Below are 25,415 nucleotides of genomic sequence, written 5' to 3' on the forward strand. Positions count from 1 at the left end.
GAGACCCCGGGCCCGTTCTGCTCGCTCTTGCCAAGGCCAGGGGTGCAGACCCCGCGGTGCAGATCTCCCTCTGGCTCGAGCCACCGCGGTCCTGCGGCCTGAGCGCAGGGGTCTCCATCTCCCGGCGCCACTGCCCCCAGCCGGCGTCAGCGAGGAGGGAGATGGCGCCCCGCCCGGCGCGCCCCAAAGCTTCCTCAGACACCACTACCCCGGCGCCGCCGCCGCGGAGCTCCGCTCAAGCCCCGCCTGGCAAAGCCACACCGCCAGCTTACCCCTCGTCACCATCTAGCGAGAGAACGTGTGTGGCACACAAGGAAGAGTGAAAAGAGAACGCCAGCTCCACGCCCGGCCCGGGCCGCCGCGCGCTCCACTGCTGTGGTCGAGAAAGCCGCGCCGTCCACTGCGCAGGGTCTGGAAAAAGTCCTTCAGGGCGCGTGGAGCGACCACACCACAACTGCCAGACGACCCACTCTCCGCCCTGGATCAACCCGCCCCGGCCGCCCGGCAACAGCCTCCCAGCGCCTGTCTTTTTTCCCGGGGCGAAGTCAAATTGCCCACCTCGTTCCCAGGCCCACCGCACCGCGCCTGCGCACAGCTCCCGGGGGCGGGGTAGGAGGAGGGGCTATCAGTGCGCAGGCTCCGCCCAAGGCTGGGGTCTCCCGGCACGTGCTGAACCCCGCGGCTGAAGCGGGCTGGCTCGCGCGCGCGTCTCTGCCGCACGGACTTCTGTCCCAGCGGGAGCGAAGACGCCGAGGCTCTGGGTCTGAAGCGCGACCAGCCGGAAGTTGCTCGGCTTGATCACGCCCCCTCCCCCCTCCTCCGGCCTGGCGGAGGTTCCTCCGGGAGACAGGTTCCGGGGTTGTCCTGGACTGGCGGCGGCCGAATGGAGACCGAGACTGAGGACGGGCGATCGACCCGCCGCCCGACGCTCGCCTCCTCCTGGGATGCCACATGCGGGGCCCTGCACCGGAGCCTCCTTGTCACCGGAGCTGGTCTCGGCGCCCGGGACTTGGACTGGGATGAGCTGCTGGCGCCGGCTGCCCCAGGGTGCGCCTGGCCTGCGGGGACGGGGTTGCTGCTCCGTGACAGCCAGGCTCCTGGGGGAGTTGGGAGGGGAGGCGAGGGCCGTGAGGGCAGAGGGTCTGGGCCGGGGATCCGGGAGCGGAGCTGGTGAGCGGTCAGTGCTGGGAGCCAGGGCCGGCGTGGGCGAGAGGCAGGGCCCGGGTGGCGGGCGGGCGGGGACGGCTGCGTGGCGCGCGTGCCGGGCGCAGGGCGTTGGGGGCGGGTGACCGGGAAAGTCTCAGGCGTCTACGGTCCTTCAGGTCGGCCCTGGACGGCACCTGTCACAGCCGTAATCCGCCTTGATCCCCAAGTAAACAGAAAGCTCCTGCCCACCTCCTGTCAACCAAAAGAGGCGTAAAAAAGAATGCCAACAGTCGGGAATCTCCGTCCTGTTACTCTGGAAAAAATACACTGTCTTTTATCGTATTGTGCTTCCCACTGTTGAGCACAGAAGTGGTGGCCAGCGAGCTTTAAACTGAATGAGAAGCAATTGCAGGGGATTGAGTATGATGTCGATGATCAAGGGGAAAACGTAGGGGGAAGCCCGCGTGTCCCAAGTATCCGTTTCTTGATGAATTTGTATTGAGCGTTTGCGGGGGGCTTGGGGAGGTGCGTGAACCCCAGAGGCAAATGGAAGTGACTGCAAGAAGTACTGAGGGCTTAGCAAGTAGGTAAATAACAGTGTTCGGAGAACTAGGCTGCATAATAGTCTGAACGTTCTTTGCAGGCAGGATGTGGTGATTTTGCAGAGGAGCCTGAACAGCCAAGAGGAAAGCCCCTGCTTCCTTTACCTGCGAGGTGACCCTGAGGGAGGTGAAGAAATCGTGTGTGTTGGCATTTTAAGTTCGGCGAGAAATATGGAAGTGTACTTAGGGGAGGAGTACTGCGGCACCAGTCGGGGCAAGGCTGTTTGTAGTGTTCGGGAGAACAGGTGCGTGCCTCGTGCCTGTGCGAGTGTTCTTCCGAAGCAGTGTTTTTATTCTCCTCACCTTTTGCAGGACGTATTGATTCTCTCACATTGGTGCCAGACCATTAAGGGGGAGAAGATAAAAACATACTTGCAGGAATAGAACTTTAGACCTTAAAGGGATCTTTGAGACCATGTAGACCAGCTTTCTCATTGTTGAGTAGGGAAATTTAGAGCCAACAGAAGGCAAGTGACGAGAGGGTTGTACCAGGCAGTCAGACTGTATAGACTGGACGGGAGTGTGACTCGTGTTGCTGCTGCTCGGCTTTCTCCATGAACGCACGATGGTCTGTTTTCCAGAAGTTAATTGACCGTCAGCCTGCAACTTTGAACATTTTTTTTCTTTTTGGAAGAAAGACATTCCAAGACTGTGCCACATCAGCCCTTTTAATCCATAATTCATCCTGTCACAATATGATTTTTTTTCCTTTAGGCTCTTATACAAAGGTTCCTACCTAAACTCTGCTTAGCATAACTCAAAATATGGACTATTTTATATATTGTGCATATTGGAAATAAAAGATACATTTATTGAGCTTTACTATATTCTCTGTGCTACATGGTTTTATATACATTATCTCATTTAATTCTCTCACTAAGGTAGAAAGAGCAGACACAGTGCTCCTTACCTGAGGAGGGCCTCCCAGCTCTGTCCCTTGCCAGACAAATTGAGCCTCAGGGGTTAAGTATTGGCCTAGAAACGGTTCATTTTTAAGTGTAACTATTAAAAATGGTGATAAAAGTAAAAATAATTTAAATTCCATTTCATTTTTAGTGAACCTATTTTCTACAAAAAGTATTTAAAATTGGAGTCTTCCACTCTTGCTTGTAAAATCAAGGTAAGTCATCACTAAATTTTAACTAATTTGACAAATGCAGGTGCTTTTGTATAATTTGTGCTTATTTTCTGTTGGTTTGGTAATACAGTTAGTCCAAATTTGTTCCTGATTATCTTTATATAAAACAATACTCTCGAGACAACTACCAGCAGTTTTGGCTCCATTACATTAAAAAAAAAAATTGGAAAGAGTTAGAGAAGTTACAGAGAACAGTATCTAGAAGTTAAAAGAATTTGAACTGGTGTCTTGAGAATGAAAAGTACGTAGAGGTGAACTTTTGGGATGTGTCTGAAATCTAGAGAAAGGATACTGAGCTGGACATCATAAGCCCAGATTATTAGTTCTGCTTTGTTGCAGACTATAGCTCAGTGACAGTGGGCAAATCTCTTTATCGCTCTGGAACCAACTCATGGATAAATCAGAGAGCTAAAAAAATTAGTAAATCCTCCCTGTGGACATGGATGTTCATAGCATCACCATTTCTAACACCCATAAGGTAGGAACAGCCCGAATACCCATCACCTAACGAATGGGTAAACAAATACGGTATACCCGTAACATGGAAAAGTATTCAGTCATAAAAAGCAATGAATTACCGATGCATACTACAAGCATGGTTGCACCTTGAAAATAAAAGAAGTCGGTCGCAAAGGACCACATGTTGTATGATTCCATATGTATGTGAAACAGCCAGAATAGGCAAATCCACAGAGACAGAAAGTCAGTCAGTTGTTGTCAAGGGCTGGAGGGTAGGAGTCGGGGTCGCGGGGGAATGGGGAGGGAATGCCGATGGTAGAGGATTGCTTTGGGGCATCTAAAATTGTAATGGTTATACAACCCTGCGAATACCCTTGTATGTTAAAATGTACCGAATTTTGCACTTTAAATGGGTTGATTGTTGTCATGTAAACTGTGTCAGTAAAAAGCAGGCAGGTGGTATATTCACAGAACTGATTATTTCACAATGTTCTTTTAGATAATATATAGTAATAGCTTCCACATTTATTCAAATAAGGTGATTCATTCATTTAACATGAAATATTCATTCAACAAATATATGACTGCCTACCGATGACGGTATCATAGTTAGCAGTAATATAACAAACTGGAATGACTGCCCTGATGTTGCCTAGTGGATAAGACGGACGATAGGCCAACTCGAAGAGTAAAATATGTGTAATATTCAGTGGTAAGGAAAGATACAGGATTAAAAAGTGAAAAGGGGATAAAAGGGAGGTTGGGAGGGAAGAGTATAAACTTAAGTGGGAGGTTTCTTAATATTAAGGACAGTCACCTGTTTGGTACCATACTCCCCATACTCAGTTTTTGGATCATGGATATGGTTGACCTATGTCTTCATGTTGCATACGGTTGGTTCTGTGTGTGTCTCTGAAGGTAACTATTTTTGTAACTGTTCTGTGAAAGTACACGGGAGCGCAAAGCATCATTTCATGTAGGGAAATTATAAATCTATTAAAGCTTGTTCTGGGACAATACTAAATAAAAGTTGAACATAATAGTTACTGATGCACAGTTTGAACACTGCTTAGAAGCCAGAGGAGCTAAGTTCTAAGTTTGACTTCTAATTGGGTGATCCTTTGACAAATTAGAAAATCACCCTTAACCTCATCTTTTTTATGTGTGAACCAGCAGGCAATGTTAGACTGTCTGACTTTCACTTAAAATTCTGAATCCTAAAAGACTGACTTATATTTAGGATATTAATACATACTGTGCAAGATCTTCTGAATAGCCTTATTTTGTATTCTACCTAGCTTTATCTAGAAGGTTATCTAGTAGGTTATCATTTTGGCATAGTTTATTTTTATTACTTAAATTATGAAAATGAAACTTTATTTTAGCCCTTTTTGTATAATCTATATTTTTTCAGTTTGAAAATGGCATTCTTTTTCATAAATACTTCTTCTGAGCTTCATAATAAATTGGAAGTGCCGACCTTTACAATTATAGGCAAAACTTTAAAATGAAAATGTATTTAAAGTTTATATCTGCTTTTCCAAATATTTCACTGGTGCTAGTTTGTACCAAAAAAAAAGTGACCTTAAGTAGTGATTATTGTTTAATATTATTTTCCCTGGAACCTTTTTGTGTTGTAACAGTTGCTCTCCTTTGGTGAAAAGCAGCGTGTGTTCATCAGTAAGGTTGTGGTACATGTGAGACCAGCTTCAGCAAATTCTTCGACGCGCTCTCCAGCTGTGGGAGCAGCGATAGACCTCGAGAGGGTCCAAACCATCATGGAGTCCATGGGGTCCAAGCTGTCACCGGGTGCTCAGCAACTGATGAGTATGGTTAGATTTCAGCAGCAGGTAAGCAGAAGGGGATTGTTTTTTAACATATGAAAAATATTTTTAATTATTTTATTTTTAAATCATGTTTATTCTATTACAGTTGTCTCAGTTTTTCCCCCTTTGCCCTCCTTCGCCCATCCCACCCCGTCCCCACCTCCCACAGTCAATTCCCACTCTGCTGTCCGTGTCCATGGGTCATTCATACATGTTCTTTGTCTAGTCCCTTCCCCTTCTTTCCACCATTGTCCTCCTTCCCCATCCCCTCTGGTCTCTTTCAGTCTGCTCCATGTTTCCTTGGCTGTGCTTTATTTTGTTCATTAGTCTATTTTGTTGAATAGATTTCACATATAGGTAAGATCATATGGTATTTGTCTTTTACCGACTGGCTTATTTCACTTAGCAGAATATTCTCCATGTTGTCGCAAAAGGTACGAGTTCCTTCTTTCTTTTCTTTTTTAATGCAGATTGATTTTATTTATTTATTTTTTTAATGTCAAGATCCATTATAAAATATTAAAAAATTTAAATCTATTATAAAGTTTCAGCAATCATGACACCGGTACAGAAATAATCAAGTAGATCAATGAAATAAAATGAGCATTCTAGAAACAAAAGTATATATCTTTCTAACAATGTAACATGTGATTAAATTGATATTTCAAATCAATGGGGAACATAAGACTTATTCAACATATAAGGTTCATGGATCACTATTACTTGAAATAAAACAAATATAGAGTCCTATTTCACACATTATACAACAAATATTCAGGTGAGTTAAAAAATATGTAAAATATAAGGAGTTTTAGGCAAAAATACAATATAATATTTTTCTTACCCTGAAGTAACATATTCAAACCCAGAAGCTATAAAGTAAAATATTGACAATATGACATTTAAGGCCATGCAGTAATATTCATGTAAAAAAAGGTAAAGGACATGTAATATAATAGGAAAGTATTTGCAACACATCTATAAAAGGGTTAATAGTTGTTTTGTTTTCATTTGATTTTTTTTTCAGTGAAAAAATTCTACAAACATTTAATCAAAAAATGGATGAAGAATACCAAAAAGTCATTTAAAGCTTTTTTAAAAAATAATAGAAATAGGCAAGAAGTACATAAAAACAGGTTTAGTTTCAAAAAATAAAAAGTAACAATTAAAATAACATGTATGTCATTGTCACAATCAGATTTATAAGGATTAAAAATATTGGTAATATCAAGTATTGGTGACTGTGAAAGGAACTGGGTATTCATAGACCCTTTTTCTTCATCTTCTTAAAGCAGTCCCCTCAGCATATTTCACAATGCTAGTTTGGTGGAGGTGTATTCTTTTAGCCTTCTTTTGTCTGAGAAGCTCCTTATTTTGCCTTCCATTTTAATTGAGAGCCTTCCTGTGTAGAACAATCTTGGTTGCAGGCCTTTGCTTTTCATTACTTGGAATATTTCTTGCCAGTCCCTTCTGGCTTGTAGTGTTACTGTTGAGAAGTCACCTGGTAGCCATATCGGAGGTCCCTTATATATTACTACCTCTTTCTCCCTTGCTTCCTTTAGGATTCTGTTTGTCTTTGATATTTGCCATTTTAATGATGATGTGTCTTGGAGTGGGCCTCATTGGGTTCCTCTTGAATGCGACCCTAATAGGTTCTCTATCCCTTGCTCCTCTTCTTCTCCTTCTGGTATCCCTATTATATGGATATTGTTAGGTTTCAGGTTGTCTTGCATTTCCCTAAATGCCTCTTCATTCTTTTTGAGCCTTTTTTCATTTTAATTTTCATTTTCTTGCTCTTTCTGGGAGCTTTTTTGATTCCTTCTACTGTGTCCTTCAATTCAGACATAGTATTCTTCATTTCCTCTTGTCTCTTATTGATAGTTTCTATGTCTTTTTTCATGCTGATATGGTTTGCAGTAAGCTCCTCGTAGTTTCCCTGTAGTTTTTTGTAATTCTCTCTGAGCTCACCGAGCTCATTGAGCTTCTTTAGAACCATTGTTTGGAACTCAATATCTGCTGGTTTACTTGCTTCTATTTCATTTATTTCTCTTTCTGGGGATTCCTCCTATCCCTCCGACTGGGGGGTGTTTCTCTGACTTCCCATTATTTGTGAGACTCTTCTTTTTTGTTTCTGCTTCTTCAATTGATCTCTCTTGATTTCCTGACTTTGTGGTATGAATTTCTATGGTAGGAGACTGCTGTTTGTTTTTCTTTCTGGATCTGCCTCTGATGATGTCAGATGTTGACCCTGTCTGACCTTAGCCAGTCTGTTCAAGAATTCCAGGAATCTACTGTCTATGGCTCCCTCCTTCAGTTGTTAATCTAGTCACTCTGCCCTCAGCAGTCAGGCTTAGAGACACTACAGGGCAGGGCAGAGTCCCTCCTGGGGGTGGAGTTATTGGGTCCTCTGACGCTGCTGCTCAGGGGAGTAGTCTGCCAGAGCCAGATGGCTGCTACCGTATGGGGGATGAGTCAGCACCAGGATCCCACTGGCTACTCTCTCAGTTCTCTCCCCAAAGCCTCCATCTCCAGTCTCTCCTCAAGTGGCTCTAGACCACTTTGTGCCCCCTTTAGCCAAGGATCTACTATCTGTGGCTGCCACTGTGTACTCAGCCGTCAGGCTTTAGCACAACCAGGCCAAAGCCAGGCCTCCTGGGGGCGGGGCTATTGGGTCCTCTCCCGCTGCTGCCGCTCAGGGGTGTGATCTGCCTGAGCAAGATGGCTGCCACCGCATGGGAAATGAGTCAGCACTGGGATCCCACCAGCTACTCTCTCAGTACTCTCCCCAAAGCCTCCGCCTCCAGTCTCTCCTTAGGCGTCTCCAGCCCCACTCTCCCCTGCTTTTGCTGGAGACCAGGGTAAGTGGCTGCAAATAGAAATTTATGCGTTGGCCCTTTAAATGGCTCTTTGCTTCTCTAGCCACCTGTCTCTGGCAGAGAGCAACCCTGCCACTTTTCGCAGGTGGCTGTTATCTGTGTACTTTTTGGGCTCTGGTGCTGTAGGCTAGAGATCCCTGCTTATGGTTCAGACCCTGCTCTTCTCAGGGGGATCCAACTGGCTGTTTCAATATCCTTCTGGTGCTGCTGCGAGTGGGCGCCCTGCCCACCTTCTCGAGTCTCTACTGCACTCCTTACAATTAGGTTGTGCTAAAGCTGATTCTTCTGTCTGTCCGAGGTTATAAGACTCCTCTCTTGCTATTGTTCAGTTATTTGTTCGAGGTGATTTCTCCACAATTTAGTTGTATTTCCAGGTTGGTCCTGGGAGGAGGTCAGTGTGACTTCCACTCACTCCTCCGCCATCTTAGTTTTTTGGATACCAAAAATATTCTAATTAAATGGGTTTTTATAATATGTGCTGACTTAAATTTTGTTCTTTGAACTGGTGACCAGCTGCCTGGAGGGTAGGGGGCGTCCAGGAATAAGTATTTTACACAGACGTTCCACGTGAGCCTTTTGGTTTATATTTTAAGAACAAATCCGTGAGGGGAAGGATCCAGTGGAGACAGAGATTGAAAACATGAAAACAAGAAGAAATTTTTTTTTGTTAAGATTTTGGAAGCATTATAGGGGGTTAATGCATAAAAATCAGTTCATGGACTGATTTACTAGATACAAGCATATAATTTTTATGTTTGAAAAACTTGACTTTTGAAAAAGAATGAAATAGATAGTAGATTATTTTTACCATGTTTTTAATGTCCGGGTTTTTTTTTTTTTAATTTAATTCCAAATATAATGTGGTTTCTTTGCCAGGAATTGTAATCAATTCAGAAGGGCATTAAGTAAATTTTCTAAGTGTTTCCTTGTCCTCTTATTCCCCACCTTAACGTGACTGCCTCACGAGTTTCCTTGGCATACAGGAACAAATACAAGCTCTCCCTGCCAACTCGTGGGTTGTAACCTGCTTTCCCCACACACATGCTCAATGATTATATATGGGGACATTTGGGGAACTCCCTGGGGGAGAAAGAAGGTGATCCCGGGAAATCTTCTGAACGTGCTAGAGAAAGACTCCCTCCTAGTGAGCAAGCCGTATCTGGGAGTGACTCTCCCAGGGCAATACCTCGTGCAGCAATAAGCAGGAGTGCTTCTTGTTGAACAAACCAGCAGTCTACAGAACGTCTCCCTGGAAAACGTCGTGGAAACCCCTTAACTATCTGAGCATACAAGGGGCTGTTTCATGACCAGAGCTACTGCTTCGGTGGAGGTGGCAGGACCACACACCCTGCTTAGAACCTTCCTCCGTTAGTGTGGGCAGGGCCTGTCCCCAGGGGAGTGGGGGGACCTGGGGGCTGGGTCAGCCGTCCCAGACCTCTCCCTGCTTCACCCGGCCCTGGGGTTGCCTGTTTTCTCGAAGGTCTCGCTAATTAACGTTCTTGTATTTGCAGTTCAAATGTGCAGGCCTTTTTTCTACTGTAGCCATTTAGAATAATTGAATGGGAATGTGTATCAGGGTGCCTAGCATCCAGTTGTCACCTAATGTACTGAATGAGCGCATGGGCTCCATTTTCTCAAAGACAAGATACTCAGGCGAGTTGAGGCCACAAAACATAATCTGTTGTCCTACAGAGCATTAATGCAGACGTAGCCCAAAGGTAGCTCATTTTGGTCATTGAAAAATGTCACACATTTACCCATGGGCCATCACACTTTAAGTATATAGCTATTTGGTGTATCTTCCATGAAAAAAATAGTTGCTAAAGATGTGTTTAGTTGGCTTACCGCGTGTAAAGTTGACAGATGCTATTTAATACTATGAAAATGACCAATTACTGTGACTGGATTGGAAGTATTACATTTTATTACCATCAACCAAGAAGGCCTTTGTAGCGGAAATATTAAAATACGCTAATGCGATTTTAGTAAGTATGCTCGTATTCACTTTAACATCTTCCTTAGGAAAAACTACAGTCAAATGGTCAAAGCCCTGACCCGCGTTAGGTGGCCTGGCTCTACCACTGGCCAGTTGTGTGACTTGGCCACGTCCCCTCCAACCTTGGGCTCCTCCACTTAGTATTGGAGAGTAAGGGGAGCTTCCTTCCTGTGGACGTTTTGAGGGTCCCGTGAAAGAATGCACACGGCCTGATTCTAACTTACTCCGCAAGTGAGCTGTCGTTACGCTTACTATTGATGGTAACATTTACTTCTTTACCTGGCTTAGAACTGCCGTTCCATTGGAGAGCAGCTCCAGTCGGTCTTGGGCAAGACTGCGTGCAAATGGGTGATGGGCCTGCAGTCGCCGTCCGCGTCCGGCGCCCCGGACAGCCCGTCCCCCGCACCTTTCCCGCTCGGGGCTGGCTTGACCTCTGGAAACGCGCCTGAAGACCCAAAAGCGCACGCTGACAGAAGCGCCCAGCCCCCCGGTGGCGGAAACGTTTCAAACCCCCAGGCGGGTCACATTGTGCCACAGAACCGTTGCTTTCCTGAGACTGATCTTAAGAACGCGGTATGTTCTTTCTTGCCAAAGAAAGCAAGTGACCGCTCCGCTCTACCTCCCTCAGAGCTGCTGCCTTTTCTCCAGAACTTGTGCGGTCAGGTTAACGGTCTCCGTGTGGGCCATCCCGCCGAGGGGCCGGGCGGCGTCTCCAAGCCCAGTGACGGCGTCGCCGGGGCTGCGTAAGTATTTATTTTACAACTAACATAGTTTAGATCTGGTAGGTGGGAGAATCAACAGAAGAGAAATGATTGTCTGAAGGAGTACTGCCTGAGTGCTTAATCAGTTCCCAGAAGTAATTTCAGGAGCTTTTACATTTTACCATTAACAGGCTTACAAGGAATAACGTTTACACAAAGGGAAATTGGTTGCTTTGAAAGAGGTGCCTGAAGTAGAGGTGTGTGGACGTCTCAGGGATTTTTGTGAAAGGGTTACAACCATCCAACAGAGGTTGGAATTGAAAGTTATTTGCATCAAGAGAGAAGAGCTATGGGCTCATCATCTTTATGTTTTTATTTGTACTTTTTTTGGCTGGATATGTTAGGCATACCATTGTAACAGATTTTTCTTTTTGGTCATCTATGACTTAGGCTAATTTTGGAATAATCAAAACTATATTAGGATGACCTTTATTTATAGTAAACAGTCTCTTATCCCCTGATTTTATACTCCCGTTATTTTGTATGTTCTCTATCCTTTACATAACAGTGTGTGTCAAAATAGTGTCCTAGACAGGAAGTAGGACTCTGGTCATAGTTTTGGCTTAACCACTTTGCCACTCTTTAATCTCCCCTATTTTAGAGTTTTCATCTGAAAATGAGGTGGTAGTATTAGTTTGGAACTAAACAATACCACCAACCAGCAGAATCTAATTGGCATCTACAGAAAACCCCACTAACAGTAGCAGAAAACACATTTTTTCCCAAGTGTCCATGGAAGATTCACAAAGATAGATTATATCTTACCATAAAGTAAACCTAACCAAAATTATAAGGATTAAAATCATACAAAATATGTTTTCTGACCATAAATAAATCCAATCCAACTAGAAATCAATGAAAAGACAAGTATCAAACATTTGGAGATTAAATAACACACTTGTAAATAATCTATGGTTCAAGAAGGAAATCTCAACAGAAATTTTAAAAAGTACATGGTAGTTAATGAAAATACAACAGATCAAACTCTATGGGGTACAGCTAAAAGTGCTGAGAATATTTATAGCACTAAAAGCTTGCATTCTTAAGGGGAGAGGTCTCAATAACACAAAACTATAACAACTCAGCCAAGATGAAATAGACAATTGGAATAACCCTATAATCATCAAAGAAATTGAGTTTTTAATTTAAAAGCCCAGCAGAATAAACCCCAAACAAACAAACAAATGAAAAAGTGGAAATCAATGAAATATAAAATGGAAAACAATAAATAAAATCAAGCAAAATGCGGGTTCTTTAAAAATTTCAGTAAAATTGATATTCTTCTAGTAGGGCTAGCTAACAAATCTGCCAAAGACAGATATCACCAATATCACAAATGAAACAGGAGCTATCACTACAAGTTCTTGGGCCATTAAAATCGTAAGGGAATATTGTGAATTATGCTCATAAATGACAACTTAGAAGAAATAGATTAAGTCTTTTAAAAACCACAGACTCTCAAACTCAACCAAGATGAAATATACAAACAATACAAGGTAGTCCTATAACCACTAAAAGTACTGAATTCATAATTTGAAATCTCATGTAAAGAAACATCCAGATTCAGGTAATTTCAGTGAAGAATTCTACCAAACATCTAAAGAACACCAAATTTATACACTTAAAAAAAATAGAAGAGGAGGGAAGACTTCTCAATTTATTTTACAAAGCCAATATACCCTGGTACCAAAATTAGATTGCTCTAAAGAAAAGGAGATTCATAAAAGTACATATAAATCCATAGAAAATATATAACTAGAAATAATTATAAAAATATATAAAAACTTAAAATATATGCAGGATCTATAGGTTGTAAATTATAAGATCCGGATGAAGCAAATCAGAGAAGACTTAAATAAGTGGAGAGATGTACCATATTCATGGAGTTAAAGACTCAACATAGTAAAAATGTCAGTATTCCCCAAATTGATCTATTTCTACCAAAAGTTCAGCAAGATTTTATAAACAGACAAGATTATTCTAAAATTTGGAAATGGAGCGATAAAGGAAATAGAATAGCTGAAACAATTTTGAAAAAGAATAAGGTGAGAAAAATCACTACTTGATTTTAAGACATAGCTACAATATTCAAGACTATGATATTTGCAGAGGGACAGACATACAGATCAATACAATAGAATACACAGAAATAGCCTCATACCACTATGACCCACTGATTTGTGATAAAGGCACAACAGCAATTCAGTGGGGCAGTCTTTATAACACACAGTGCAGGAGCAATTGGATTTCCCAAGGACAAAACATGAACCATGAAGTAAACCTCATACCATATGCAAAAATTTCAACAAAATGGATCATGGACCTAAATGTAAAATATAAAGCTATAAAACTTTTCTAGTAATACATAGAAAATCTTGGGAACCTAAGACTAGGAAACACCTCCTTAGATATGACACCAAAAGCAGAGTAATTGAAAATTTGCAGTATTGGACCCATCAAAATTTAAAACTTTAGCCCAGTAAAAGACCCTGTTATGAGGACTAAAATATAAACTACAAAATGGGAAAAAAATGTTTGCAAATCACAAGTCCAACAAAATATTTAAAATACAGGGTGGGGCAAAAGTAGGCTTATAGTTGTTCGTATGGAAAATAATACAATAGTTAATAAATAATAATGCAAGAATAAACTGTGGCCCTGGATGGGTGGCTCAGTTGGGGTGTCGTCCCGCACACCAAATGGTCACGCGTTCAGTCCCCAGTCGAGGCCCATAAGGGAGGCAACCAATTGATGTTTCTCTCTCACATTAATGGTTCTCTCTCCCTCTCTCTAAAATCAATAAAAAACCTATCCTCAGCTGAGGATTAAAAAAAGAACAAACTGTTTCACATACTCACAACTCAGCCTTTTTTTGCCCCACCCTGTATGTAAAGAACTCAAAACTCAAAATTTAAAAAAAAATTCAATTAGAACATGGGCAAAAGACATAAAGAGACATTTTACCAGAGAGGGTGTACAAATAGCAAATAAACACATGCAAAGATGATCAGAGTTGACCACCTGGCTCTTACAGAAATGAAAATAAAAACCACAGCAAGCTAACACTACAAAGTTACTCGAATGACTACAATAGAAAACCTAAAAAATGGTAACAACACAAATGCCGATGAGGGTGTGGAGAATCCAATCTCTCCTGCATTGCTGGTGGGGGTGTAAATGGCACGGCCAGCCTAAAGAATATTTTGGCAGTGTCTTGAAAATGAAACATACAGTTACCATGAGACCCAGCAGTCATACGAGGTCTGTCCAGAAGGTATCCAGCCATGTAATAGGAAAAATAGAGACATTTATTAAAGAAGATACAAGAAACATACCTAGGACAATGGCGCCTCAGTCCCCTTCAAAGTAGGCACCCTGGGACCACACACAGTTCTCCCAATCTCCAGCAGCCCCCCTATTGCATTTTTTCTCAATCTCATTGACAGTCTGCAATCTCTTCCCTTTCAAAAGTGATTTTAGTTTGGGAAAAAGCCAGAAGTCACAGGGCGCCAAATCTGGGCTGTAGGGGGGCTGAGTCACCTGGGTGATTTGATGTTTCACAAAAGAACTGCATAAGATGTGATGCATGAGTGGGCGCACTGTCGTGATGAAGCTGCCCATCACCACTTGCCCATAGCTGCGGCCTTCTGAGTCATCCAGATAGTTTCTGCAGAGGAATGTTCAAGCTTACAGTAAAGTCTGATGCAGATTCCTTGCTCTATTCCTTCAGTCATTTTGAATGTGACAGCCACACAGTACCCATGCTTACTCAACAGTGTCTACCACCCACACTGACTAGTACAGTGAAGTTGTCATTGTTCATGGAACACTCTCCTTGGCTGCCAGGTTAAATTGTTGTGCAAACCATTCTCATTTGATTAACAATGGCTAGACTTTTTCTGGACAGACCCTGTACTCCTGGGCATTTATCCCAAAGAAATGAAAAGCTTATGATCACACAAAAACTTGTATACCATTGTTCATAGAAGCTTTATTTGTATAGAATAACCCAAGACGGGAAACATCCAGAGTGTCTTAAAATGGCTGAATGGTTAAACAAACAGTGGTATATCCATATCATGGATGCTAATCAGCAGTTAAAGGAATGAACCGCTGATACACACAAATGCTTGGGTGGTTCTCAAGGGTAGTGTGCCAAGTGACAAGAGAATCTCAAGAGGTCACATACTGTATGATTCCCATGATTCCCTTTGTACAGGCATACCTTGGAAGTATTGTGTGTTCCAGACCACTGCAGTCAAGTGAGTATGGTAATAGAGCAAGTCACGATCTTTTTGCTGGTGGAGGGTCTTGCCTCTGATTTGTAAAAAAATGCACCCGCTGTGAGGCACAGTAAAGCAAAGCACAATAAAACAAGGTCGGCCTGCATAACCTGCTCAAAGTAAAATTGTAGTGATGGAGAACGTATTAGGGGTTGCCAGGCATTACAGATGGAGGGAATTTGGGAAGTGGATGTGACATTAAAGGGGTAGCAGGGGGGAGATCTTTGTAGTTCAGGAATAGTTTGGCATCTTGATTGTGATGTTTACATGAATGTACCTGTGAGAAAATGACACATATAACATCCGTTTCCTCACTGTGAGAGGAAAGGTGAGTGAGTAGGTAGGTAAGGCATAGCCATTGGAATCATTGGGTGAGAAGGGTACTGGGGAACTCTGGTACCTTTACCATTTCCTATGGATCTATGCTTATTTGAAAGTACAGTCGAAAATCTTCATATACTCTAGAGTAGTGGTCCTCAAACTTTCTGGTCTTCACACTCTTAAAAATAATTGAGGATTTTAAAGAACCTTTGTTCGTGTAGGTTGTATAAAATATTTGTTTAAAGATAATAATAAACCAATTATGTAGTACCATAGTTTATATGGAAAAATATTTTAAGAAGTTTAGTGAGAATTTACATAAATTTATGCAAATCTGTTAGCTTTTGGTTGCATTCTCAAATTGTCACATTGTAACGTGTATAATCAATGGCTAGTAGGAGCACAGTAGAAGTAGTGAGTAGTCTGGAAAAGTATTTATAGCCAAAACCTACTACCTTAGCAAATTCTAGGAAACAGAAGAATAGACAACTATACATTCTATGTTAGTCACCAGGGCAATGACATTATACATTGGGTAGCCTCTGGAAAATGTCACTGTACATTCAGGAGAATATGAGGAGGTTAAGTTCAAATAATATGTTAGGATTATTATAAAAGTAACTTGATCATAGAACCCCTGAAAAACTCATGGAGACGCCAGCATTTTGTGGTGGTGTATTCTGACTTAGTGTTCATCCATTGTGAACTGTAGAAACTGGCATTTTTTTTTTTAGTATGTTTTATTTGCCCAGTCCAGTTACATTTGTTTTTAAATGTTTTCAAATTAGAGAAGAGCCTTCTAGTACTTTAGTAAGGTGTGGATGAAAAAAGACAAAACTTGAAATTGCTTGGGGAGGGGCTAGGAAGACACACATAGAGACATTTAAAAAAATTCAGCAAGATCAGTTTTGATTTGGAGTTCAAAATTAAAAAGACCATTTGAAAAGACTCGTTCTTTGAGGGTAAAAATCCTATTGTCATTTTATATACTCATTTTAATGGTATGCTTAAATGTTTGCAGAATTAGAGAAATAATACTTAGGGCATTCAGGTTTGTGGTTGCCTATCACATCTATTTTAGAATCTAGAAATATAAGGAGACAGCACAGTCGCGAAGACAGATCTCAGCAATGTATATTGGCCTCTGGTCATACAGTTTGGTTGTTTTTGTGAAAATATTAAGGATAATTATATTATTTTTAAATTTATTTTTAGGATGGGTGAGCAACCTGTTTGCTCCTATTTAGAAAAGATTCTTTCTAAAAATATGGAACTGATGGAAAAGAAACTTATGGACTACATTGACCAGAGAATCTATAAACTCCAGGAGCACATAGACAATAAGATCGCTTTGTTGGTGGACTTGCTGCAAAACCCCAGCTCCCCGCCCCTGGGGATGCCTCTGAGACAGTGTGACTCTGCAGAAAGACTTTCAAACGGAGAAAGATAAGTGCTCACAGGCACCGCACACTACGGATATTTATTACATATTTATTACAGAGCCCAGACCCAAAAAGGTCAGAGCAAGCATTTAATGTCATTTGAGAATTGTCATCTTACTTATACAAGTGACCTCAATGTTCATTTCAACTGTACTTGTTACTGTAAATCTAGTTCTGTGCACTATGAGTGGACGTGATTGGGTCATAAGTTATTTTTTTTTTTTGCAATACTGTTCACTCTTACAGAACTTTATGTGTACTTCTGTGATGTTGAAGTGTTTAAAATTTTTCAGGATTTCTAATGCAATATGTCTGATAGAAGTATATTTTTATTTATAAAAGATCTTATTTCATAGTCCTGGAAGTATACAAAATAATGCTCAGAGTATTTGATAATTTTTTTTTCCTAAATGTTCTTGAAAAATTGGATACTTAAGACTTGGAACCTTTAATTCAGGTCACAATTTACACTTTGTATTGTTTGTCTCATAATAAGATGCAGCAATGTTTGGCACCTCTGCATACACTCTGGGACTGCTCTGGCATTTGTTTCAGTAGAATGTGGCGGTAAATAGGAACGAAAAGTCAGAACCAGCCTGTTGCTTGTTAGGATTATAACTTTAGATTTAGTGTTGACCGTAAGGCAAGAGAAGTTACCTTGTTTTGTGTCAACCCCGAAAGCGTAGCGCACTGCTTTTCTGAGCGGACACAGGCTCCCCTGTCCCGAGCCCCCTTCTGGGACCTCAGAGTGTGATGGCCCGAGGCCCCGCCTGGAAGGGGCGAGGCACGTGACCCAAGGAGGTGGCCGTCAGCGCTGGCGGGCTTAGTTTTCAGGAACTATAACTATTGCGTATGTGCTGACGGGTGATGTATTTGCACCTAAAAAATAAATGAGTCCGCTCTGGAAACTACTTAGCTTAAGTTAATAGAATTGCTTTATTTTCAATGACCCTTTCTTATTTATATATTCTTTATTCAATTTTATGATACTACACAGGTAACACTGTACATGGAACACATTGCCTCCACAGTCATGTGAGGATTTGCTTATTGTTTTTCCTAGTCTTTTCTAATTTGTGGGACATTCACAACATTCACAGCCATGGGGCGATGTTTCCTTTGTCACTCGGGAGCCATCTCTGTCCCTTCAGACTGAGCCCTTCGGTTCTGTTCTCCAGCCTCTGGTATCTGCGGTCTCTTCACTGATTTACAAAATGCCTCCCTGTGACTGTAGCCACAAGCCACCCTTCAGAGCAAGGACCGTGACTGAAAATAAACCTCGGTGGTTAAAGAGTGAATGATAGATTTTTCAGCAAGTATCCGATGAGGAAACATAATCGGGGAGCAAGATCACAATCATTTTAAAAATGTTTAGCAATGCGAAATGTAATATACGCGTTTAATGGTTTCCCTGCCTATGCTATAAACTTCAGGCACGTTAGGACTTTGTTAAGTGGAGCACAGGGTGCCGGATTGTGAGCCACAGTTTAACAGAAGACCACAAGAGAAGTTGAAATAGAAGCTTCTCTCCCGTGGGTCCTGGAGGACGTACCGGGCACGCCGTGAGGGGACACGCCAGGAAGTCACGCCCCAGTGCAGGCAGAGAGAGAGTCAGGACCACTAGGCCCGTGGGTGGAGCGCTTCGGGGTTCCGGGGCTGAGGCTGGGCCCGTCAATTCATGCCAGCAAGGGTGGACTTCTGGTCACCCCGTGGGGTCTTATCTAAGGGGGCGCAAGGGGAAGACGGGAAGATGTTGATCACAAGGGCTGCCGGGGGGGTGGGGGTCCTGTCAGGGACATTACCTGTAACTCTCTGGGCTGTTACCATGTGCTTCCGCAGGGGTCTCGCGTCAGGTTAAGGCCCCCACAGGCCGCTTGGCCAAAGTGGATACCAAGTAATTTAGGGACGAGGTTGGCTTTCTGTTTGTGTTTTTCATGTGATACCCTAATGTGCACTGCCCTGGCCCCCACGCACCCTCCTGCTGCGGGGTAGGTGGGCGCAGAGAGCGACGGCGTCTGCAGTCCACCGAGGACGGCCGCACAGCAGCCACGCCGAGGACCAGCGAACGGAGCTGGTTCCGCCTAGGTTACAGGGGCTCGTTTTCTTCACGGGAAGTTCTTGGCAAATCCACGCCCGCAAGGGCTCTCACCCAGGTCAGGTTTTCGGTTGGTTTGTGTGTATGTGTGTGTGTTTCTGGCCAGGTACCCATCCTGTGACTAACCCCTGGGTCAGGTGGTTGCAGACACCATGGCGATACCTGCAAACCACCCCTCTGGTGGCAGAGAGCAGCCCAGACCCCGGGCTGCTGGGAGTGAGCCGGGTCCCCCTTCCGTGGCCCAGGTCTCACCTCGGAGCCTCTCCCACAGCTCCGCCCGCCCTGCTCCGAGGACTCTTACTGTTGCCTCGGCCCCTGCTGGCCCAGGCGCTCTCTGTGGCCCTGGCCCTGCCCCCAAGAGTCTAGGGGAGCCCGTGGGGGAGGATCCCCCAGGGGAAGCCCTCCTCCCTCGGAGCCAACTCAGTGCCCAAGGCTCTGAGGACACAGAGGTCGGCCGGACAGCATGCCCTCAGATGCCCACACATGCCCAGGGTCACCCCAGGGGAGGCACCCGATCCGCAGTCTCTCAGGGGGGTGCCTGTGGTCAGATCCAAAGGGAATTGACCACCAGGGAAACATGTGTCTCCTTTGGAGACATTGTTGTTTTCCTTTTTTCTGAGGCTGCTATGAAGCTTCAGTCTAAACAGTTTTCAAATGCTTTTATTTTTTACCTCCCAAGCATCCAGCAGCAATGATAGCTCTTTGTGTTCAACTGTCTACATGCCTTCTTTTATGTTCTACTCCCACTCTCCTTATATTGTAATGGAACATCACAAGCTAGTTGCTCCAAGTCCCAAAGCGGGTAATACACAAAGTTAAGTACATTTATAACTAACAACAGCAGAAATTACCAGAGGCAGAGAGGACTATCTTCAATACTGCATTTATTCCCAAGTACATGAATGTTACATAGTACGTTATAGAATGTATAAAGCTTGACTTGAATAATAAAACAGTCTACTAGGAAAGAAATATTGCTCTTTGAATATTTGTGCCCACTCAAGTCAGAGACCCTCGTTTACATCACAGAAGCATGGCGGCAGGGAATCAAAGCCAGGAGTCAGTTTACACTCGTCACAGCACTGGAGGTCTGGATAGGGCCCAGCGGCTATGGACGTGCCTGCGGTGATGTCCCGAGTGACCGTGAGTGCATTACTTTTTAAGGCCGAACAAACAGGTGACTTTGGAGATCTTAGGAAAAGACAGACACACACATGGGATTAGATTTTTCTTCTCAGTCCATTTGTTACAATTGTCAAGGGGATCTGGGAAGTTTAGGGCTGGAGCCAACCAAACATGCACCAGCCTGCGGTGAGAGCTCTCTGCCCCTGTCCCAAGTTCCTATCTAATTTCTTCTTCCCCTCCGATTCCTAGAAATGCAAAATCGGATTACAGCAAAGAAGGGAGAGTGGAGCGCAAGCGTGCATCACCCTGCGGATAACCGCAGGCCCGCTCCGTGCGCTCCGTGCGGAGCAGGATGGGGAAGGTGCCACGGCCAGCTGTTCCCCAGGTTCTGGAAGCACCTTCTAGCTCACAGGTAACGGGCTTGCCTTCCCTGGATGGGAACATCACTTCTTCTGACAACGAATCTCTCCCATTTTGAAGGGTCCTCTCCCCTGGATTTAATGACGTGTCTGACCTGCACTCCTTTCCGGTGTCCCCCAGGACCTTCACACAGCTCAGCTTCCTCCAGCCTCCCAGGCCCGTTGCACTGTCCCCGAGGCCACGGGCAATGAGCGAGGGAGCGCCCTGAGAGCCCCCAGCGCAGGCAAGGGGAGACCGCCTCCGCCCGTCCTCTGAGGGACCCGGAGGCAGAGGCTCGGTGCCGAGGCCTGCCCCGCGGTCTCCCCTCTGCGGTGCCTGGCGGGGCACAGGGAGGGCCGGCCCCTGGGTGGAGATCGCCCGCTGAGGGTGGGCTCTGTGAGGTCAGGGGACGGCAGGGAGCGCTGGCAGGCAGAGCCGTCTGCAGAGAGCTCTCCCCTGTGAGCTCACACCCCCGCCAGGAGGGGAGAAGCGAAGATTCTGTACTCACCTGCCTGTGCCTTTTCAGACCTGCCCGCTGCCCCGACCTCTGCGGGGGTGCGGCCCCAGAGCAAGGGTGGCCCCGCTCAAGCAGAGGGCCCCAGGTGTCCCATGGGAGGGGTCTCATTCACTTTCACCCACGCCACTCACTTCAATATGTCCATCAATTTGCATAGAAGACCGGTGACACAGGACATCAGCACAAGTATGGCAATCAATAAGGCAACACCGGCCGCAGTCATAATCTTGATGTCAAACATCTTATGGGTATAGCACCTGGGCAGGGAAGTGCAGGCAAGCAGTGAATATGGCTCCCCTCCCCCCACCGCCCTGCGACAACGTCAGCGAGCTGCCTCTGGGGAGAGCGTGAGCCCCAGAACCGGAACCGCAGAGCCTCCCACGTGGGACCCACGAAGGGGTCGCCCAGGGAGGCCTCAGAGGCTCAGCTGGCCCAGCGTGGGTCAAGGGTTGATTTGTGGATGACAAGGGACTGAAATGTAAAGTCACAGAGAAGTAACTCAGCAAAGAAGTTGGGAAGAATCTTTTCTCTTTCACAAGCAGTAACGTGCACCTGTAAGTAAAACACAGGCCTGCTCTTGAGCAGATGGTGTTAGTCCCCAACGCCTGAGTCTCATGAAATGTATTCACTGACAGAGTCAGGATCAACCTCTTGCTGTTCATCTAATTTAAAAATATTTTAAGAGCATCACTAAGGAAACTTTTTTCCAAAATGTCATGCCATACAACACTGAGAACAAGCAAACCCATTTTGTAAGTGTTATGTTTTAAGGGAAAAAGGTTTTTAATTGCCCCATGACAATTGTCATCCAGCTCATGGTTTAAGGAGAGCCTCAGAGCCCTTGTCCCTCATTCGGTCTCAGGGAGACCATGGACCTTTCTGCCATTTTCCCTCCTGTATCTTCCCTGGAAATCCAATTTGTTTGGAATAAGCCATTTGCTTAATTACCACTCTGAAGCTGGAGAACCGTGAGCCAGGAAAGAATAAACACTATGGCTGCCACGCATACTTACGATACAGCTCAACCATCCAGATCTGGATGAAGGCCAACTATTAATTTTTTTTTTAATCTTTAGAGGACAGGGTATTTGATCAAACCTGTCATTTGAGAAAGAGGGATCTCATCATCCCTGTTAGGAGGAATCAAGGTCCAACGTGCAAGGGCTGACTTCCGAAGCACAGCCTGGTCCAGCTCCGCCCTCTGCGCCTCAGGCTGTGTGACATCAACTCCCTGGCCACTGGCCCTCTCTCCCAGGGTTCCGCGTTCCGTTCCGTTCGCACGTACCCCTTAGCCCCCATGCCACCGGTGCTATTTTGAATCCCTTCATTCTAAGTCTTTACCTTTTCGGGTCTTATTTCCCTCTACTTTTCAAAACTGGACTACTAATCAAAAGCAACTTTAAGATTCTAATTCTAAAATTAAAAAAGGACAGAAATGTGGGGAGGCTAAAATGTGAGGAGGGTAAGCGTCTTACACTTAAAACGCTTATGTGCCCCCAAACGGGGACCTGGCCCGCAACCCAGGCACATGCCCTGACTGGGAATCTAATGAGTGACCTCTTGGTTTGTAGGCTGGCATTCAATCCACTGAGCCACACCAGGCAGGGCTCAAGATGGTTTTTGAAAAAGAAAAGAATGAAACCTTGCCATTTGCAACAATATGGATGGACCTAGGGGATATTGTGCTAAGGGAAGTAAGAGGAAAACCAATACTATATGCTTTCACTTATATGTGGAATCCAAAAAACAAAACAAACTCATATATACAGAAAACAGACTGGTAGTTGGCAGATGGGGCAGGGATGGATAAGAAAGATGAAAGGCATTAAGAAGTACAAATTGCCCGTTATAAAGATAGACACAGAGATATAAAGTACAGCGCAGGGAATATGGTCAATACATAACTATGTGCAATGCAGATGGGTACTACACTTAACCGTGGTGATCGCTTCGTAAGTGTACGAGTGTCTAATCACTATATTGTACACCTGAAACTAACACAATATTGTATGTCGATTATAACTGAAAAATAAATTTAGAAGATAAAAAGATGGAAGGCTTTTATAGAAAGGAGGCTTTTTTAGGGACAAGGAAGTCATCAGCAAGGAAAAAAAATGAAAGTTCATTCGATGAAAGGAACAGTTCGGGCGACCACACCTCCTCATTGGCTGAGCTGCAGGGTTTCCACTGGCGGGGCTTGTTGCTGGGCAAGAGGAAAATCTTCCTTTTTCCTCCTGGAGCAGTAAAGAAGCTGTACTTCCTGTTTGGAAGTTAAAGGGATGTATGTCTCTTCCTGTTGGGGTGTGTAATTGATGTCTCCCTGTAATAGCAGTAGGGCCTGAGAGCTCCTTCTACAGGCCTTCCTGACTTCAGTTTCTGTTGAAGTTTCCTTTATGAATTTTCACAATAATGAAGAGGAAAGGGTTACAAATGTGAAAGTTGTAATTTGCAGGGGCCCCCAGCCTGCAGGCCACAGACCAGCACCGGTCCGGGCCTGTTAGGAACCAGGCCGCACAGCAGGCGGTGAGCTTGAATGTGATGCACTTGAATCATCCCCAAACCATGCCCCTCCCCAGGTCCGTGGGAAAATTATCTTCTACAAAACCAGTCCCTGGCGCCAGAAAGGTCGGGGACCACTGTTGTATAGGGTACTTGTTCTAGCCAGGTGTGTTTGATTGAAGGCACTCATACCTAGCCCATCTAGTGACATTAAATGAGGACGCTCTGGGCGGACAAAAGGTGGCTTAGATGTTTCTCTCTGCCCCTCCCAGTGAAGAATATCTAGTCCCTGGAACAAACAGCAAAGGTCGACCGAAGGGAAGTTCTGAAAGCTGGTGAGAGGGAAGCCAGCTGGTTAGGCCCCTAGGCTCGGATGAGCTACACAGCCACGGGACGGAAGGAGGTGGCCCAGGCTTGGTGCCTCCTGACTCTGCATCTAGCAACAGAAGGTGGCTCAGGTGGGTTTACCCCCCTTAGATTTAATGTGAGTCCCGCTGACAAGCCCAGGCTGGCGCCAGCCACAGCAGCAGAGTGGACAGTGGGAGCCCTGCTGAAAATCAGCGGCCGGGGGAGGGGCTGTGTTTGCTTTCTGCTTCCGGGATGCCTCTCCCGAGAGACAGTGTGCTGGCCCGCTGGCAGCTCAAAGGGGATCCCACTCTAACGAGCATCTTTGTCCCCACAGGCCAGCCATCCCCTTCTCCCACCCAGATGGTGCCAGGTGGCCCTAGACAGGGGAATGTCCCTCTCTCCGTCAGGCAGCACTGTCAGGGACCTGGGACCCGCGCGGCACCCGAGAAGCTAAGCAGATCTAAATTAACACTGTGAAGTCTCTGAGCATTACGTTGTTCTTAGAACCTCATTTCACAAGTAGGCCAAGATTCGCATGCTAAACCTAAGCAGGTGACTTCATGATTAAATAAAGGACTTAAATAGGCCCTAGAGTCTCCTAGTAGAATAGCCAAAATATCCAGGAGCCAATGGCAAGTCACCTGTCAGGCCAAAAACCAGAGAGGAGCTGAATGAGAAAAGATGCCAACAGCAAGATAAATCAAATGTTGGAAATACCCAAACAATAATCCAAATTTTAAAAAAGGATTTAAAGCAACCATTGTACTATGTCTTCAACAATCAGTAACAAATTTTCTTTCAAACAAAAATATAGAAATACCAGCAAAAATGGAAGTTATAACAAAAGAATCAAATGGAAATAATAGAAGTAAAAACTACATTACCAGAAATTAAACAAAAACAAAAAAACTTCACTGGATGGGCTCAAGAGCAGACGGAAATGACAGGATTGGATCAATGAACTTAAGGATGGAATAAAAGAATTTACCAAATCTGAACAAAAATTAAAGCTTTAGGGAGCTGTGGAACTATAATAAAACATCAGTCTTAGAAGGAAAGGAGGAAGAAAATGGAGCTGAAAGAGTTTTTGAAGAAATAACAACTAAAAACAAAATACCTAAGACTTCTCAAACTTGCTAAAGACACAAATTGATATAAAAAAACAGAAAACCCCAACTACTATAAGAACCAGTAAAGTCCAAGACAAAACACTATAATAACCAAACTTCTGAAAATTAAAAGAAAAGAAACAAACTTGAAAACAGCCAGAAAGAAACAACATATTCCTTATAAGGGAAAACCAATTCAAATGACAATGGATTTCTCATCTCTAACCACAGGGGTGACAAGGAAGTAGCAAACGCTGCCGTTTTTCAAGTGCCAAATGAAAAGAATCGTCAACTTCTAATTACACACCTGGCCTCACCCCCAGAGTTTCTTCATGCATCTGCGGTGGGGCCTAGGAACCAGCACTCCATGTAAGTTCCCTGGTGTTGCCGGTGCCGCCGGTTCCTGAACCAGACTCGAGAGCCACAGCTCAGTAGAGTCATGCACCACATAATGACATTTCTTGGTCAATGAT

General features: G+C 44.3%; 1 protein-coding gene across 1 annotated transcript; it reads left to right on the forward strand.

The window, feature by feature from the left end:
* Nucleotides 1–854: 854 nt before the first annotated feature.
* Nucleotides 855–17,139, forward strand: LOC129077233 (ATPase PAAT-like). The gene is made up of 6 exons (XM_054581650.1): nt 855–1,047; nt 1,790–1,993; nt 2,805–2,868; nt 4,989–5,195; nt 10,332–10,786; nt 16,624–17,139. Exons 1-6 carry the CDS (start codon nt 884–886, stop codon nt 16,856–16,858), a joined length of 1,329 nt encoding a protein of 442 aa, XP_054437625.1. The 5' UTR covers nt 855–883; the 3' UTR covers nt 16,859–17,139.
* The last annotated feature ends 8,276 nt before the right edge of the window (nt 17,140–25,415 follow it).

Source organism: Pteronotus mesoamericanus, unplaced genomic scaffold (assembly GCF_021234165.1).
Source record: "Pteronotus mesoamericanus isolate MK-2021 breed Mesoamerican mustached bat unplaced genomic scaffold, CSHL_Meso_final contig_657, whole genome shotgun sequence".
Taxonomy (NCBI): domain Eukaryota; kingdom Metazoa; phylum Chordata; class Mammalia; order Chiroptera; family Mormoopidae; genus Pteronotus; species Pteronotus mesoamericanus.

Coding starts and splice junctions, on each gene's coding strand:
- LOC129077233 (XM_054581650.1), top strand. CDS start 884: ATGGAGACCGAGACTGAGGACGGGCGATCGACCCGCCGCCCGACGCTC. Junction 1,048..1,789: donor CTGGCGCCGGCTGCCCCAGG/GTGCGCCTGGCC, acceptor CGTTCTTTGCAG/GCAGGATGTGGTGATTTTGC. Junction 5,196..10,331: donor TGGTTAGATTTCAGCAGCAG/GTAAGCAGAAGG, acceptor TACCTGGCTTAG/AACTGCCGTTCCATTGGAGA.